Source organism: Haemaphysalis longicornis, unplaced genomic scaffold, assembly GCF_048455015.1.
Source record: "Haemaphysalis longicornis isolate Haplotype H1 unplaced genomic scaffold, Haemaphysalis longicornis Haplotype H1 scaffold_1, whole genome shotgun sequence".
In the NCBI taxonomy this organism is placed as follows: Eukaryota; Metazoa; Arthropoda; class Arachnida; order Ixodida; family Ixodidae; genus Haemaphysalis; species Haemaphysalis longicornis.
The window spans coordinates 204,586,982-204,606,144 of NW_027526203.1; the positions used below are offsets into that span (position 1 = coordinate 204,586,982).

The following is a 19,163-nucleotide window of genomic DNA, read 5'->3' on the forward strand; positions in this document are numbered from 1 at the left end:
TAAATTGACTTTTCACATGCAGATCTGCGCTCACACACGGTCCGTAGCCTCCGGGACGTGCTCTTGCAAGGCGGGAATAACCGGCCGCAGTAAGCATGCCGCGGCTGTGTGCGCCTACGTGAATGAGGCAACTGACGATACCTGCACAAGCAGACCCCAGCAGTGGGGAAAACCGTCGAAAAAACCCAAGCGGGACGTGAACAAGACCATCGCGGACCTGTTCACAGGTATGTTGATTAGGAATGCATTCGCTCGATTCCTCTTTTCACCGTGGTTTCGTGTTTGATTGATTATGAGGTTTAACGCGCCGACGCTACACAGACGACGAGGCGCGCCGTAGTGCAGTGTTCCGGATTAATTTTGACCACCTGAGGATCTTTAACGTGTGCTGAAATCTCGAACACACGGGCGTTTTTGCTTTTCGCCTGCGTCATAAAAGCGGCCGCCGCGGCCGGGAACCGAACCCGCTTTCTTGACATACCCTGGTTTCGGGAACTTGAAAACTTATCCTCCTCATATTTCTACTGTTAAACCGAGTGAAAGCTGATTAGTTTCATGCTAGCAGCGTTGCATTCTTCGTGAAAGTAACACCGAAGTCGCAATTTCTATGCAGGGGCTGAGAAAAAATGCCGTCTCGAAGTCTTTCTTTTTACTCTCCATACAGAGCTGTCTGAATGTTTCTACAGCCTCTCTACACAAAGGAAGTGTGTAAAACTTTGTTCTTCCTCCAAAAGTTACAGGGATAAATCAGTTTAAGTAAAAGTTCCAGTTATTCAACTAGGTGATTCAGAAATTCTCATGCCTGTATAGCCGCTTAAAAGGTAATAAAGCTCGGTCAGTGCGAAGTATATCAAAAAAACTAGGATGGAGCTAATAGTGTAAGTTTGTCTTTAATGACCACTGTTAACCTGACCGGAATTCTTTCTTCTAGCTGGACCCCTCACGTGGACCCATCTTTTATCACATCTGACGACCGGTACCGTTGCTCGGGCAGAAGGTTGAGCAGGATGCTGAAGACTGTCATTGTAACACTGCAGAGGTCCTGAAGTGCTTGCTGAGATGATTTCACGGACTCGTATCCGAGGAAGCCGCACCTCCTTGCCCATGTCTTTTCAGGATGGGTGACCTAGAATAAAATCGACCATTTATAAATATTCAAGAAAGGAAAGAAAACTTTCCAATATATGTCTGCTACGAGGCTTCATTATTGTGTTTAGCTTCATCAGCTTTGCCTTTGTATTCGTCGAATGCCACTAAAAGAATGGGCAGTGTGTAATGTTTGTTATTACGTCGTGACTTAAGATAGAAATAGTTATAGCACAGTCGTCAATGAACATGTCAAAGAACAGTTGCATCATTCAGCTAGCCCACTGCGCGGATATTGACCTTGCATGCAAATCTAAAGTTACGGGAATAGCTCATTCGAGCACCCTGCTTCCGTAAGCAAGATATGGCAACAGCGTCTTCACCAACGGATAGTTTGTGCAGCCGTACTCAATGACAGAAGTTACTATAACCCACTCAACGAGGATTATCTGCAGCATTTAATCAACTGCTCTCAGTGCAGCCCTCGGTAACATGGCTGAATTTTAAAAAGTAGAACTTGCAGGCCCAAATTTTATACTAATTCCAACGACAAATCTGGTTCGTTGGGCAGTAGTTTGGGCAGTAGTACTTCAGGACTAACTGCGGATACAGATTCAAATGCTTGGGATGAGTGCAGCTGCGTTCCGGAGGTTAGAGGGGTGAAAGGTAAGTTAAGTGCGCACAAATTTATTATTTTAACAGGTGCACAATTTAATTGTAGATTTATTTTTTTAGTTACCCCATCGAAGGAGTTGAAAGTATGTTGCTTTGAGTGCAAAAAAAATCACCTTGTCTGCTTGAGCAACGTGAGTGACTTGTGTGGACCCATGGGTTCCATCGGTTGCAGACAGCATGAGCTGCAAAGGACCCTTGCAGCACACAGGATCTGTCTGCGTTTCCTGTGTAGTTCAAAGAAAAACAATTATACATGGTGAGCTACATGGCACCGGTCACATAGCCTGCGATCTGCACGTTGTAAGACAACTAACCGCGACGCAAGTCAATGTAAACTGCTGAGGGTCGAGTTCCACCTCCGTCAAGAGCAGCGAGCCCTGCTCCAAGGCTTTTGATTGCGCATCCGCTTCTGGCGAGCAGTCGGCCTCCGACGCATTCGACAGCACGTCCACGGGTGAGGATTCCTCGGGCGGATGAGGCGACGTCAAATTTCTAGTAGCTGATCGATTCCGCTTTCCCCACCTGCGGTAAAAGCAGGGCGAGTATAAGTCAGTGCGAAATCTGGCTGATTCTACCCTTCATCTTACCTTTCGTGTCTCTCACCGCTTACCCGCCGCTTTTTGTAAACATCCGGAAACAGAGTCGGCAGGTAGGCTGGGTTGGCCTGGCTCTCGCTCTTTGCATTGTTCACGAAGTGCCTGCTGCATATTCGTGTGTTTTTTGGGGGAGCAACGGGGAGCCATCAGAGCTATTAGAAAGTAAGGTAATTTAGTGCAGTTCAGCTACTGAATGACAGGAGAAAGGCAGAGAAACGGTCACTCACTTTTTCCGCCTCACAGCCCTAATCCAGGCTTCTCGGCGGTCTGTCTCGTACCACTTGGCGGGAAACGAATAGAACTTGACGATGGGCTCTTTTCCCTTCGTGTTTGCGACGCTGTTGTGGCACCCAACTACACAACAATATTTAGAGCCCTGTCTTTTCCTCTTAGGCGCGCTAGTTTTCATCACGGCGAAGCAGCAACCAGCGTACTCCAAGCGAATCTGCGGAAGAGCGCACCCCGTGTGCGGCAATGAAATGGTAGCAAAGGCCGCCAGGGGAGGAAACGGCGCTGCATGCGCGCGGCGAAACTTGAGCCGTACGCCCCTATAGGACAGCCATGGCCCAAATGACATCGTTTAGGCCATGCCAGGGGTGCATAATGAGGAGAACTGAAGAGAGTGCGGTTGGTTTTTCCGCGTCATTCCCGGCGATTTGCGCGCTTACCGCTTCACGTGCACGTGTAATATGTATTTGGCTCGGGTATTCCTAATAGTGTAATCTAAACGTCGCACCGGTTGACTTGCACTGCACAAAGAGTGTTGCAGGGTCCCTTTAAGCGTGCTGCAGGAAGGGCTGATTAGCCAAAGGCTCCGCCGCGGCCCGTCGACGCTGAGCAGACGATGTTTCTCTTCGCCGAAAGTGCGAGAAAATGCCTTCCAATAGCAGAATTTCTGCTTCATGACGCACGTAAGAGAATCGATGACGTACGTGCGTCGGAATGGCGGATGCCAAAAACACACAGGAAAGGGGGGCCGGACGCGGCAACAAACATTGCAACGAAGGTGTGAGCTTTCCATTGCACATAAAACAGTAATACTTGGCACAGATGACGTTGACCAGTCAGGCGCTTGTTCTTGTTGCGCTTGTTCATTTAGCGCTCATTTAGCTCATTAGCATTAATTTTGACCAGATTGCGCTTGTTCATTTAGCGTGCTCAAAACGCCTTTCAGCTCCCTTTGAATTATTTTTCTGTACTTCATTATTTACACCACTGATTTGTGCCGGATGGGAGCATAGTAATATGACGGATTTTTTTAAAGCAAAGTTTTCTAGCTCTATAAGCCAACTGTTCTTTCGTGGTGTGCGGGACAACAAGGCGCTTAACGCGTCGGAGGCGGTGGCGGAGGGAGGGAGGTGGGGTGGAGGGTTTCACTGACGGGGCACACTAGAGATTGCGCCGCGAAGTTAACCAGCGTTCCCTGCGCGGAAGCGCCTGCGCGGAAGCGCGGTACGACTTTGTCGTCTGCTTTAGCGGCGGTTGTTTTGGGCCTGTTTTCGTGCAGCTTCGCGTCTATTGCGCGGTGCCTTCGCACGGCTTGATTAACTTGTTCGACAGCACCTCCAGGGTAAACCGCACCCGACGGAAATAAGTGGTCGTACGGCAAGCATACGTGAAGGATTTGTTTGCAGGGCGGGAAAACAAAATGTACAAACCACATACAGACATCTGACCGCTAGAGAAACGCTACCTTTTGAGCACTGCTTGCCACGAATGGGACTCGGTTTTCTAAATTGGTGAATACCGATTCGGTTTTGTTTTAACAGGTATTACAAAGGGGAAAGGAGCAACTGGTTCTGATGAAAAGTGATGTATTAAGGTTCCCTCGGCTTTCTCAGAATTTTCTAACTTACTAAACTAACTTGTTTAAATCCGCATAGATGGGAATCCTTAAGCTCACACTCCGAATTGTTTCGGTGTCTGCGCTTGTGTCGCGCTGTGGTGTAGCCCCAACCTAGGTCATCAGGATAGCTAGGTTCCGTTGCCTCAACCTTCGAAGGACGCTTGTGTCCGTTTTCTCTTTCCCGACTCACGGCCGGGCCCGTCCGCCGCTCTAGCCCGGCCGTGGCCTACGCTGGTGCGGCGTTCGGGACGCGAGCCCTCGTGAATTCCAGGTAACAGCTGGCAGAATCTCTGGCTTGACTCTTTGTAGAGCCACGTGTGTGAATTCAAGTGACGTCGCATGGAAAATTGTCGTGGGTGTCGTTTAAAGCTTGGCTTTCCAACCACCTTCACAGCGTGGATTGTAGCCAATTTTTTTCACTTTCCTGCTCTATCGTAGTAATAAAGTATTGACCCGAATATTTACAAATCGGCCATTTTCCGGCGACCGGTGCCACCTGGCGGGAATTCTTGGGGCTGCTGTGCGCGCAGACGATGACGCATGCAGTCACACGCTGTTCTTCCGTGCCGTGCGTGGATATCAGACGGCCCAGCGGAATCGAAAATCAGTAAGCGTCATTTGTGCGGTAAGTCAGCAGCGTGAAGTCAAGCAGTGCTTTAAGAAGAACGTTCAAAGCGTCCCAGAGCTGTCCGGTTTGCCCATGAATTCGGTTCTGAATCCGCTAAGGTGACAGGCCATCTTAGCACTTTGTCCTGACGGGGGTTGCCTGTGAGGCTACGTGTCGGCGCGCCAGCAGGACTCCCGACTTTTTATTTTCTTAATTCCGGGCAGGTTCCGGCATTGCCGTTACTTGGCGATGTAAATAATCTACTCGTCCGGACGTCCTTACGCCGTTGTCGGCTGCAAAAACAATCAGCGTAAGCGCAATGTGCTCATACAAGAAACCTGCGAAGTGCACCACGACCAAAGGAGTGTCTGCATGTGCGGAGTATATTTGCTGCCTAAATTTACTGCGTCCCTTGAGTGCCACCGGGATTGGGTCATCGCGCTGAATCGGAAAGACTTCGAACCTAGCAAATGTGAGCGAGTAAGAGCGGTCGTACGCTGCTTTTGGACGCGCTGTTTATGCACCCTCATGCTCAATCCGTATCGCACGTTTCTGGGCTCCGGAAGTGTTCTCTGTTTATTTCATCGACTGCAAGCCGACAAATAACAACCCGACCCCTATGACGCAGCTCGGGTACGGGAAAAAGGTGAGCCGAAAGCGAAGTAGTAGCCAAGCGTGTTGGCGGAGCACGCAAGCTCGTGTCGGTAAATAGCTGTTCGCGGTTTCCTCTCGCCGCTGAATCGCAAACGTTCTTTTGAGCAAGCAAACGAACATGAAATCTTGGTGTACCTAATGCGCTTCCCCTGTGTAAGTAGCAGGAAATAGTGTTATGCGACGGCAAATATGAGGGTTTTTTTTTTTCGAAATGAACCAGATCAAGAAACCGTAACTAACAAAGATAAAACTGCCCTGACCAGAAAACCTCTGCAACTATCCCCTGAAAAGATGTGGCAAGAAAATAGGTGAAATAACGCCCTGAAAACGCCAACGGAGATCGTAGTTCGTATCGAAAATTAGCCACATCCTCTGCTTCACGGACCAAAATGAGCCAAATCCATTTGCCCAGTGGGAGTTTGCTTTCGGCTTGACTGTTCGTACTGTTGCATGGGTGTTTTCAGAAGTTTTTTTTTTATTTTTTGCTTTCCGGAGCTGGCTTATCGTGAATTCAGACAGAAATTAGGAGGCGGTGAAAGATTTTTCCCTGGATATCAACGACGAAGTGAACGGAATAACTGAATGAAATGGAACTGAGAGGTGGGAAACAATGAATTCATCTCGTCTCGTCCGTCCCTACGGAATAAGTCTGGTTATATTTATTTTTTATTACCATATTTACAATTGTAGCACTTAACTAAATAGCCACCACTTACAAGCCCTGGCAAATCCCCTCCTCCCCCACACCCCTTGGGAGTATGAAGAGGAATATATTAGCAGCTTTTTGTGAAGCGTTTCGGATATTCATGGCAAGGCAATGAAGAGCTTGTTTAATTTAGGAGTGCCTTCAGGCGTGTAGAGGAAAATTATCCAAGGAAAGAATTCGAAAACAGCTCCTATTGGTGCCAAGACGACTCACCTGCTCTCCATGTATAGTTGTAGTGTTCTTGGAGCAATTTTGCATATTTTAATGCCTTTTCCGCCAAAACTCAATCCTACCATTTTGAAAGTCAATTTAAATAATGTTTTCATACGAATACCGCATCAACTTGAGTGTTTCAATTAAATATGAGCCAAATTCAAAGTTACCGCCCCAATGTTGCTGAAATTCACAGAACAACTTTTAATTACTTGTGGCCATAAACATCCCCTAGCTGAGGAGGCGGAGGAAAAACTTTATTTATCCCATCCGTTGAGTGCAGTCACTCCGGACCAGTGAAGGGTATCCACAGTCCAGGACTCCCTGGCTGTATACGGCCTTCCGTGCCCTATTCACCAGCCAAAGATGGGAGCAGGGGACATTGAAATATATCATATAGTAGGCAGCTTTGACAGCGTTGCATTTAGGTCCGGCAAGAAACTTCCGCTTGTTTCTCAAACTCGCGTTTGGTGGATCTGGCTCATTTAAAAAAAAACAAAAATCCTCATATGCCTCGTGCAAATGCCTCCTACGTACCCTTAGAAGTCAGTGGGTTGGCGCATGCAGCGAATGCCTCTAATCGCTCGGTAGGGCAAATTTCTAAGCATGGCCTGCTGTTGCCGGTGCACAAACGTGAGTTCGTTCTTAAAGCAGGCCCCAATATATTCGGTTTAGCTGTCAGGTCGGAGATGTTACATGCTCATAAAAGTTAAATATGTTTTAACTATATTTGCCGTCGCATAACACTATTTCCTGCTACCTACACAGGGGAAGCGCATTAGGTACACCAAGATTTCACGGCCGTTTGCTTGCTCAAAAGAACGTTTGCGATTCAGCGGCGAGAGGGAACCGCGAACAGCGATTTACCGACACGAGCGGGCGTGCTCCGCCAACACGCTTGGCTACTACTTCGCTTTCGGCTCGCCTTTTAAGTGCGAATGCACTTTATAAGCGACCCTGAATTCCGTTGACCGCCGTCCGTCCACATAGCAACAGCTGCGGGTGCGCGCGCTCCTCGTCTTCCTTGGCAACGGGGGGAGATGGGCGACATGGCGCATACCCACGTGGGGGATTGGCCAGGAATCGGGCGTGAGAAGGGCTAAGGCACCCGCTTAAAGGAGTACTGACACGAAATTTCAAAGCTGAGATCCGCTCTAGCAATCAAGTACAACGACAACACAAATAGGTGTCTGTGAATAAATGCATCTTTCTTTCTTTGTAGTTGTGTGTGTGTGTGTGATCTCTCTTTCGCGAACATTACCGAACCGCGCAAATTCAACTCCTGCATTCGCACTTTCACATTCTTCCCCTCGGGGAAATGAGGGGAAATTTTTTCCCGTACCCGAGCTGCGTCATAGGGGTCGGGTTGTTATTTGTCGGCTTGCAGTCGATGAAATAAACAGAGAACACTTCCGGAGCCCAGAAACGTGCGATACGGATTGAGCATGAGGGTGCATAAACAGCGCGTCCAAAAGCAGCGTACGACCGCTCTTACTCGCTCACATTTGCTAGGTTCGAAGTCTTTCCGATTCAGCGCGATGACCCAATCCCGGTGGCACTCAAGGGACGCAGTAAATTTGGGCAGCAAATATACTCCGCACATGCAGACACTCCTTTGGTCGTGGTGCACTTCGCAGGTTTCTTGTATGAGCACATTGCGCTTACGCTGATTGTTTTTGCAGCCGACAACGGCGTAAGGACGTCCGGACGAGTAGATTATTTACATCGCCAAGTAACGGCAATGCCGGAACCTGCCCGGAATTAAGAAAATAAAAAGTCGGGAGTCCTGCTGGCGCGCCGACACGTAGCCTCACAGGCAACCCCCGTCAGGACAAAGTGCTAAGATGGCCTGTCACCTTAGCGGATTCAGAACCGAATTCATGGGAGAAGCTGACAGCTCTGGGTCGCTTTGAACGTTCTCCTTAAAATACTGTTAAACTTCGCGCTGCTGATTTACCGAATAAAGGGCACTTACCGATTTTCGATTCCGCTGGGACGTCTGATATGCACGCATGCCCCGGAACAACAGCGTGTGACTGCGGCATCGTCTGCTCACCCAGAAGTCCCCAAGAAATGCCCCCGAGGTGGCGCATCAATCGTTAAAAAATGGCGGCGCCCAGTGCAAGGTCGAAATTCTTGTGTATACCCTTGCATGCATTGATGCATTTGCTCAGCAAAAATGGCAGTGCTAGAAAGTGTGCAGTTGTCAGCCCCCTTTTCTTACAACGTGTTTGCGGGTGTGTAAATAACATCATATTGGTCCATCATGTGTCATTTTTTAGGCAGCAAGAAAATGTTCGCAACGTCTAAAAAAGAAGGTGGCGGTATTAGTAGTAACCGACATTATTGGGACACAAATAAGCGTCCAAACGTTGAGTGGCATGAAGCGTCACCTCAGGATACAGGGACTAGTATAGGTACAAATAAACCAACAAATAACACAATTGTGGCACCGTCTGTCCGCAATTGTGCCCTGATCACTTTGTACTGGTCAACCAGAAATGATATACCTCCGCCGAACCTAATTAATGAAGAACATAAACACTCATCATACATACATTGCGGAACCAGGGTGTAGAGGAGCATTACATAAGAATATGGAGGATATCTACAATGGGTCCACAGCTACCATAGTCCTCCATAAGGTAAACAGTAAAAAACCTATAAGGAAAGGCGTCAGACAAGAAGACAATATCTGCAATGTAATTCACAGAACGTTTACCAAAGGTATTGTGACCATTGGGTTGGGATTCTTGGGAACAGGTGGGGGTAAGGATTAATGGCGAATAGTTCAGTAACCTCAGATTTGCTCATGACGTTGCCTTGCTAAGTAACTCGGGGGACGAATTGCAAAGCATGCTTACCGCACTGGACAAACAGACTAGAACCGTGGGCATGAAAATAATATGAAGGGAACTAAAGTAATGATCAATAACCTCGGGACAGCACAGCGGTTTGAGATAGGTGGCTAGGCAGTGGAAGTTGTAAGCGAATACATCTACTTAGGCCGATTAGTGACCCCGGATCCCAACCATGAGGCAGATATAAATAGAAGGATAACAATGAGGTGGAGTGCATTCGGCAGGCATTCTCAGATAATGAATGGCAGCCTACCATTGTCCCTGAAGAAGAAAGTGTATGACAGCTGCATCTTACCGGTACTCAGCTACGGGGCAGAAACGTGAAGGCTCAAGAAAAGGGATGAACTTAAATTGAGAACGACTGAGTCAGCAACGGAACGGAAGATGATAGGTGTAACGTTAATGGACAAGGAGAGAGCGGAGTGGGTCAGGGAACAAACGCGTGTTAAGGACATCTTAGTAGAAATTAAGAAGAAGAAATGGGCGTGGGCAGATCATGTAATGCGAAGACAAGATAACGGTAATAGAGTCGATCCCTAGAGAAGACAAGCGGTGCAGGGGCCGGCAGAAAGTTAGGGGGCAGATAAGATCAAGAAGCTGGCAGGGATAAATTGGTCGCAGTTTGCACAGGACCGGGAGAATTGCAGATGTATTGGAGAGGTCTTTGCTGTGCGGCGGGCGTGGACAGGCTCATGATGGTCATGATGAAATACTCATGCCTGCTTGCTAATCTGGGCCACATAGTATTTGTCTGAGTAATTCACAGAGGGGTCACTTTAATCGACGACCAGCTCTCTCTCTTCCGTCAGCTGTATAGCTCGTCGTAGTCGTCAATACAATGCCCTTGGTTCTACCTCTGTTTGGCTTTCAGGCAATAGTGACTAAACGAAACATTTTATGGGGTTATTTTTCCCACACCTAATGCTCAGAATTGGCACATGGGTAGCAGTAGTCCCCATAACGACGTCTTAACAACTATTATTATTTTTACAGTATTGTTGTCGTTTTGATAATAGTCCAGGCAAACTAGTATGCTTCGGATAATTCCCGTGATAGGTAATATGCCTATTAAAGAAAATTCTGTGAAGGCAGTTGCCAGAATTCATTTTATGCGATGTTAAAAATTAAGACTGTATGATTTTTGGAGCCAGCAAGGTCTTGCTAGCAGTTTCTAGTCGCAGTAAATTTGCCTTACATGCAGTTTCCTTCATCCGTTACTGTTCGCATCCGCTCTGCCAACATTTCGTATAACAAGTGACTGAAACTTTCACCCTCACATCCTTTCTACAGCCGTCGGTCATCTTGTAAAACACAAGCCGATGGATTTACCGTTTCACCAACTCAATCAGCTGCTTTCGCCCGCTTTTTCATCGATCGTTCCAGCTTTCCGTCCGAGCTTCTAATGCGCAGATCGAATTCTCATCAAGGGGGTTAGTATAGAGCGTAACGCCACTTTGTTCCACAGCTGTAATAAGTATTATGGGCTTCCGGTTCGGGCACTGCTGGCGGCTCCTGTTCGGCCTGCCTTTCTATTAGAGCTCGGTAGTAAGGCAAACCAGACGCTCACTTTTTCACGAAGCTCGTTAGAACGGCATTCGATGTGTGCCGGACCTTCAAGTCAGAGCATTCCCGCAGTCTCCAGGCCAATGCAGCTCGGCGAATGTCCCCATGGACAAGACCTCATCAACGGTGAACGAGTGCGAGAGCGGCCCGCGCTAATTGCAGCGTAGCGTGCTCGTATGTCACTTCGGTACCCTTTGACCCCGCGCGTGCCAGATGTTTTCCCCTCCCTTCTGTTTGTAGCGGCTTCTTCGTCGTCGAGACAAAGCAAGGGGCAGTCAGGCCTTTCGAATCGCCAATGAACTCCCTTTGAAGAGACGCCAGCCCGGCGGCCCTTCTGTGCACACCTCGGTAGTACTGCGCGCCGCTGACCCCATTGAATCAAGTTTGGTGCAACTTCCTCAGAGGTACGTGATTGCTAAGGAGTGTGTGCCCTGTTACAAAACGTGGGCTGCCTGACTATCGGATAGTGTTAGATCACGCCTGACAGGAACTGACCTAACAATGTTCACGACTTAACTTTTGTTTGCCTTCTGCAGGACCATGGCTTTTGGAGCGAAATAAAGTACATTCTCCTGAATTCAATGGAGCCATCTTACCATCCGTACACCCTCATCACTAAAAAAAAGACGGTTTGGTTTTGCAGCTTGAATCCTTGAGTATTATCTAGCTTAAAGTAAGTGCACCTTAAGTTTAAAAAAGCGACAGCACATGGACTACATTTTTTGCAGCGCAAAGACTAATGAACTGCCATATAACGTTTGGCCTTCAGTTCATTATTATAAACCCCCGTCATGGGAGACCTCTCCAAAACTTCAAATAAAAGCTCTTTCGGACCATACAGGAGAATCTACCGTGAGAAAAATGCGTAAAATTCAAAGCTTAGAAAAGGAAAGGTCGCGCGTCGGAGGCAGCATGAACTTTGGGACGTCCACTATGCATGCGCGATTTACAGCATAGACTCTGCCCTTTTGTATTCTCTGCTAGTTTTTTTTTTTTTTCAGGTATAGGGAATATAGGACATTGGGGTCTTGAAACAATATTGCATTGTTGTTCCGATAGCCTAGACTTAGCAGGTGCTTGGATATTATCATACATACCTCTGTGAAAAACTGAGTGTCTCCAGGCGGTCCCGAACACTCGCTTGGAACGTTTAAGTTTGCAGGTCATGCGGAGAAGGATGTAGATTACGTTCATCAGTTTCCTACTGGTGTACGCAGAGGAGGCGGACAAGATGGGGAGAGTTTGAGCTGGTACGACACACAGATTTAAATCTCTGAAAAGAAGTTAAGGGTTCTAGAGCTTACGAGCGGGCAGTTTTCGCTTAGGGGCTTAGAACTGTACCAAAGTCATAAAAGTAACAAGAAAAGTTCAGCGAGTTGGAAACTTTAACGCTGGAACGCAGCGCGAAAACAAATGGCTGCGCACCTGCCCGCATCGCCCTAAATGTCGTCGAAAGACGATAGTCTTCAGCCGCCCTTGCGACGTAACTGGGGCTCTTCGATTTGCACTCTCGGACTCACCGCGGATAGTCCGCGGGTAGTCCGAGGATTCCCCGAAGCCATAAGGATACATGGGAAAATCGAATGCCGGACTGCTTCTCGGGGAGTCCGCGGTGAGCCCTAGACTGTAAATCAAAGAGCCCCACTGTCTCTCCTCTCTCCCCCGCCCACGTCTCACGCTGTTCCTCTTCTGTCTGTGTCCACTCATTGGAGGTTTGCGGAGTTCACTTTTGACGCGTTCGCACTCCTACTGCGACTGTTGGGACTGTTGGGACTGTTGGGACTTAGTGCTCGAGCCACGAGCGCGAGGGTTGGACGCCAGCCTGGTTTGTACTTCGCGGTTTGAACATTGTTTTCAACGCGTTTTTTTCCCTGTTTTATCTTCTTCTACTTTAAATTAAAAGAACATTGCAAACACCACTCATGTAAGGACATTCTTCCTCAAATAAGCGTAATATTATCTTTGCTCAACAATGTTGACAAATATGGAGCATATTTCTAAATTTGTTAGATGGAAAATGGTTTGCCCATATAAACGTCTCGCTCAAGGTGTTATTTGTTTTACTTTTGGCCGGGTGGCTGATTCGGGGGACAGACAGATAACAAGAAAGACAGACCAAGTTTTTCGCCTTTGAGTAGCCTAGGAAAGACTGTCTGTCGTCTTTAATGGGGAAAACAGGCAGGAACGCATGAGAAAGGACAGCAAGCTCCCGTCTTTGTTCTTCCTCCCTTTTTTCAATTTTCGCGCTTTGTTTCATCTCACCACTGTCGCGGGCTGGAGTTTTCTACGTCACTCCGCATCATCCGTCGACTACCAGCGGCCAGGGGGTGATTGTTTGATACAATGATGCCCCACTTCAGCAGGTGAGGGACAGAGTTTGGATTAACAAGAGCATGCTATTACGACTTACAAGAAAATTGAGGGACAAAAACTCAATGCGAACCAGAATAAATATAACTCAAAACGGACACGTCTGGTCAAGTTAAAAAACTGAAATGCCAAAGAAAAAATGAACAAGACACCGCAAAAATATAAAAACAATGGGAACAAATATTGTAAAAAAGTTTTACGGAAGTTTTACGAACAGCATTTACCCCTGGTCTCTGAGGGTCACAGATAGAGGTGGGCTACGGGTCGATTTAGAGCATCGGTCTATCTGAAAAATTACTTAGGATGCTTACAACATCCTAAGCATGTGAGGCGAAAGCCTAACTTGGCGTTTTGCTGATCTGTTGTTGAACTTTCTGTTGAACTTCGCGGCAACGCCCGTCACCACTTGGTTCCCTCCTTGCTTTAATAAAAGCGTGTATTTTTCGTACATATATTAGCCGAGCCTATTAAGAGAAGAAGTAATCAATTATCCATTGGCCATTTGCAATGCAGCCAAGTTGACTTCGCAAGTTCTGTCAACGGTCAGGAGGAGCTGGAGGAGGAAAAAACATTATTACAGTATGCGATTTAGGGGCTGGTGGCCATCACTGGGCACATCCCAGCGGTGACTTCGAAAGCACGTTCCACCAGGGCTTTTGGGACCCGGGGGTCAAATCCGTTCAACGCCTCCTCCCGTTGATCAGCAGAGGCGATTAGGGGAGAGGGGTTTTGGGACACGCCCACATAGTGTGACAGATGGGGTCGGTCAGCACCGACCCCATCTGGTCAGCATCACTGCCAATCACACCGGACCTTCAAAATAGTGCAAGTGTCATCGCAAATAACTTGGTGCTGCCACAAGCGCACTGAATACGCAATGTGCATTCTTCAATATTTCATGCCTTCGTTCCCAACAAGCAAACGCAGATCGCCGCATATTGTTCTCATGTGTTCTGACTGCTGCTTGGTTATCTCACAATTCCTTCATAACTGGGGGCATTTACGCATCTCTGCGTGCACCTTTGCGCTGTTTTACTTTACTCGCAATGCTTGAGGTGCACTGCCACTCCATGCGTAGGAGTACGCTGTTGCGCACTCTTTTGAAGCTGCAAGGAGACCATGGCCGCTCACCTGATGACTTTTTCAAGCGAAGCGTATATTTCAGGTCAAACCCAGAAAACAGCTCGTTCCTCGGAGACTTAACGTGACCTTCAAGCTCAGCCAAGGTACAGTCAGCGCCTCGTACGGTTACGCGCTGAAAGCGTCGAATCGCTCCTTCGGTCTAAGGGAAGGGGGGCGGAAAGGAGGATAGGGGGAAAACGTTAGGGCACGTACCATCAGAAAATCATACAAGGAGGTGCTGGCTGCATCCAAGTTCAAGGCGTGTTCGTGCCCATAGGCGCCGATTGTCGGGGGGGCTCGGGCGCCAGAGCTCCCTCCGATGTTTCTCAGAGACGCAGAGTACCCCCCCCCCCCCCGCCCGACCCCCGGCGATGCTGACAACCCATGCATGTATGGAGTACTTCCCACAAGTTTCCCACAACCCATGCAACTATGGAGTGCTGCCTGTTCCGGAAGTAACCATAATCCCGGATACTAAAGAGGCCACACTAGAAAAGTTTAACCATGCTAGGAAGGCTATTAGGTACACAAACAGCACTCCCTCACCAGAGAAGGATACGGCCACCCTGGTGTAGTAGTTGGCGGCCACCTCCCATGGCCAACCTAATTAACTCTCGCCCCTCAGTCCCCAGAAGCTCTAGATCATTTGTACACGGCGGTGGTCAGAACAGCGATACAGCAGAGGGGGTAAGAATCTCTGGGTCCAAACCGGCGGCCATTGGAACTTGATCCTGGCAACGTTCAACCCACGCAGCCTGTCGAGTGAGGGAAGCTTAGCTGTACTACTAGAGGAGCTCTAAAACATTAAGTGGGATATTATGGCGTTAAGTGAAGTTAGGACAGGTGAAGGCTTTATGGAGCTCACTAGTGGGCATAATGTGTGATACAGTGGACCCCAAGAGAAGAAAGAACACAGGGTGGGATTTTGAATCCACAGAGAACTAGCAGGAAACGTGGAGGAGTTTTTCAGCGTTAGCGTGATAGTCGCGGCTGTTGTGGTCAAGCTAAACAAGCGAAACAGGTTAAGAATAGTACAGCCCTATGCGCCAGCAAACAGCTATGATTATGAACTAGTAGGCAGCTTCTACGAGGACGTAGAATCAGCAGTGAAATAGGTAACAACGCCGTTCACGACTGTGATTGGAGACTTTAACGCAAAGGTCGGTAAGAAGAAAATGCGAGAAAACTCGATCGAAAATTTCTGTATAGACAATCGCAACCTTTGAGTAGATACACTAGTGGGTTTTGCAGCGAGAAATACCCTGCGGTTGATGATATATTCTCTTACAAACGAAAGAATAGGAAATGGAGTTGGAAAAGTCCCGATGGTGCAACAAAACAAAAAAAAATCGAGATTGACTTCTTTCTAAGTGACAATCAAAGGTTTGTGCAAAACGTGGTGGTGCTACGTAAGATTCCGAGCAGCGATCATAGGATGGTTAGATGGAAGCTAAGGCTGAATCTCAAAAGAGAAATGAGAAAACTCGTCAAAACTAAGAAAGCCCGCGTGGAGTTAGTCAGGGCCAAATCGCACGAGTTTAAAATAACTTCAAAACCATATTCGCGCTTCTTGACGAGCAGAACGAGGTCAGTGTAGACAGGGTAAATGACAACGTACCATCAGCATTGAGGGATTCAACAGCAGCTGTGGTAGACGCAAATTGTAGGGAACAAATTGAAAAACTAAGAAAACGAAGAAACTAATGGCCAAACGTACGATTATGAAAGGGTCAAGAACGGCAGATCAGAGTGAATTGCCCGAGCTGTTGAAACTGATTAACATAAGTAAAGCAAACCACATTCGTGCACATAAATATAACATGGCAGTGATCTAGGAAACGCTGCAACTAGGAGGAAGCTTCAGAGCAACTGAAAGCAAAGACAGGATATACGCGCTTAGAGACGAGCAGGGTAACATTACGCACAACTTCGACGAAATAATAAAGGTAGCAGAACGATTCTAACCAGGCTGCATGCCAGAAACTTTAGACGCGGAGAAAATTGTGATAGTACAAGCTCAACTTGCGATGTCCCAATAGTAAATAAAGAGGAAGCATATAGGAAGGGCTCTGAAAGGCATGAAACGAGGACAAGCTGCAGGCGACGGCGGCCTAACCGTAGATCTTTTGAAGGAGTGGCGAGATATTGTACTGGAAAAGCTTGCTGTGCTACTTTCGGAGTGCTTGACTACTCTAAAAGTGGCCATAGCCTGGAAAAACACCAACATTATTCGTATTCGTAAGTTGGGAGATCCCAAGGACCTCAAGAATTACAGACCGATCAGCCTAGTCTCAATTGTTTACAGACTGTTTACCAAAGTTATAGCAGAGTCCCTCAGTGCATTCCTGGTCATGAAACTCTGCCTTAACGCTAAGGGAGAGTTTACTGCGCTGCTCAAGGAGGCCGCACCGTGGCTCTGGCGTTGATCGAAGGGCGTCGGGGAAGCGGTCGGACGGCGTTCGGCACGGACCGAACGCTCGCCGCGGTATTAGCAGTACGCGTTCGCTTTACTTTTCGCGGACCCCTAAAATGGACTTGACATTTTTTGAGGGCCGGAAACATTCGTCTGGACGGTCAAGCTGTTACTGCGTTCCTGTCTGCTGGTCTGGCTACAGAGGAAATGGCGACAAAACGTCACTATTTCGCTCTCCTTCTGACGCCGAGGTGCGCACGAGATAGAAGCGTACCATTCGCCGAGAAAACTCATCCGCGTATGTAAAAGAAAAAGATTTTCACACTGCCTTGGAGAATGCGCCGTGAATGGAAATTGATTATTAGGCTTAACGCGTCGACGCTACACAGGTGATGAGGCGCGCCGTAGTGGAGGGCTCCGGATTAATTTTGACCACCTGGGGTTCTTTAAGAGGGCCAATGGAAAGAAATAGCGCGTAAATGTGTGCGACGGCATTGCAGAGAGCTGTTATCCGATGTACGTTGCATTTTGTAGGATGCACGTTGCAGTTGGTTGTCTAAAGCACTCACATAAGCTCACTGAAGACTACTATTTACGTTGTAGACTCCATAGATTATAAGGTGCGCAGGTGTATAAGGACACTTGTTTTGTAAGTATTGTTACGTATGTGGCAACGGGAGAAACAAGACGAACCATGTTAAAAGTTGATGTGACGGATATACTCAGTTGGCACGATGGCACGAGCATGGCTAGCCGCCACATTCTGGTTCATCTTTTTCGCATATGTGGATGAGCTGGGTTCTGTTCGCCGGTGTCCTCTTCTCCTTCACGTGACAATACGGCGCCGTTGATATGGATGATCTGTGGCGTCGTAACTCGTATAAATGTATTGGTTACCACATGCTTGAAACGTTATTTAACCGGTCGGACCAGGGTAGTGCACATTTGACGTGAGGATTCACACCGAAGCTGTCAGCCTTCAGTTGGTCCGGTATCTTTCGGCAGCATGCGAGCAAAACGCCCCCAGAGTTACCAACGGAGCAGCGCATGTACCCGCAGATGTGTATTAACCAACGCTTCTACATGCCCTACGTTAGGGCTAACGTTGTGTCCTGAGGTCTAACGACGTTAACAGGTATACCCGCAGCACCACGTCCAATGATTTTGATGTTACGTCGCCCGTCCTTATATGCTAAACGCTATCGGCTGTTCAATGGTTAATCCGGTGGAGAGCATTAACAAGGATCAGCGTTTAATCTTAAGAGAGCATAAATTGGTCTTTATTGAGTAATAGGAAAGGGTAACAGTTAATCCTAAGAGGAACGACAGGTGGTCTTTAGTGGACCAACACCCAGGACTAACAGTTGATATTCAAGGGGACAAGAGTTAGTCTTCAGGAAGGACCAATAGTTGATCCGGGAAGGGAATAAGTGTAGAGGGACGAACAGCTCGTCCCTTACCATTATTCCAAGAAGGGAATAATGCTAGTATCAACCGAGCTAGTCCCGAAGAGGGCTAATTCCGATACCCCGCTAGTCTGTTTTGGCGTACAGAGTATCCGCAGCTCCACGTACAATCATTCATTTTTATTTTTCATGGCCGGTTCTTATAGGCCAAACGCTAGGACTACCGACCGTTAACTCTTTAAAGGGACACAGCACATACCCGCGGGTAACACATAGGCATGGGGCGTTTTGTTTCCCGCGAGTACGAATACTCACACAGTGTAACATACCCACAGAATAGCACATACGGGCTGCGCTGCCTTGGCCAAGGCTTACCTTCCTAAAACTTACAAAGAGAACATCCTGAACAGATTGTTTGTATGGGAAAGACGAGAAGATGACATATAAGCGACTTTAATGTCGACACTGCGATTCCGACAAGCAAGAATGGTTCTCGGACATCATCAAGGAAAACTTTGGAGTCACGTGCTAGAACAGCTCCATTAAACTAACCACGCGTGGTTGTGTACGGAGTCGTTGACACAGAATCATTTACGTAGTTCGTCTTACCCAAGTATGTAGACGAAGTCGTCCAGCTTCTGTATATTTGCACTTTCGGAGTGCCGGGATGGAGCCTTGATTTTTTACTTTTGCGCATGGTTGAAACTCTACGGCCAGATACTGCGGAGAGATTTTCCGAGGGCAATGTCAGAGTCCGAGAAAGTGGACAGTTTGAGATTTATACCGGCGCCAAAAATCTGGCGCTTGTGCCAGTTCTAAAGCCATTCCTCAATGCGCGCTCAAGGTGAGAGGGAAAATGTCGGACAAAATTGGAGGCCGGAATGCTGAAAACTGTACCTGCAGCTTGCCGTTCTGTTTCTTATACGTTCGAATAAGTATTTCGTATACGTAGCGTCGCCCGCAGTCCGCCGTTGTGTATCGCCAGCACTATACAGGGAGATGAAAGTTAAGTCGACAGGTGTTTTTTTTAAAATAGGCGCTTACA

At 47.7% G+C, this 19,163-nt stretch overlaps 1 protein-coding gene across 1 annotated transcript in view; it reads right to left on the reverse strand.

Moving 5' to 3' along the window:
• Positions 1 to 940: 940 nt before the first annotated feature.
• Positions 941 to 19,163, reverse strand: part of LOC144156621 (uncharacterized) — a 31,457-nt gene continuing 13,234 nt past the window's right edge. Inside the window, exons 3-6 of the mRNA XM_077688385.1 lie at positions 2,349 to 2,504; positions 2,076 to 2,283; positions 1,875 to 1,985; positions 941 to 1,126 (exon numbers count right to left, since the gene is read on the reverse strand). Coding sequence (XP_077544511.1) covers positions 941 to 1,126; positions 1,875 to 1,985; positions 2,076 to 2,283; positions 2,349 to 2,504 — 661 coding nt within the window. The remainder of the gene's footprint in view (positions 1,127 to 1,874; positions 1,986 to 2,075; positions 2,284 to 2,348; positions 2,505 to 19,163) is intronic.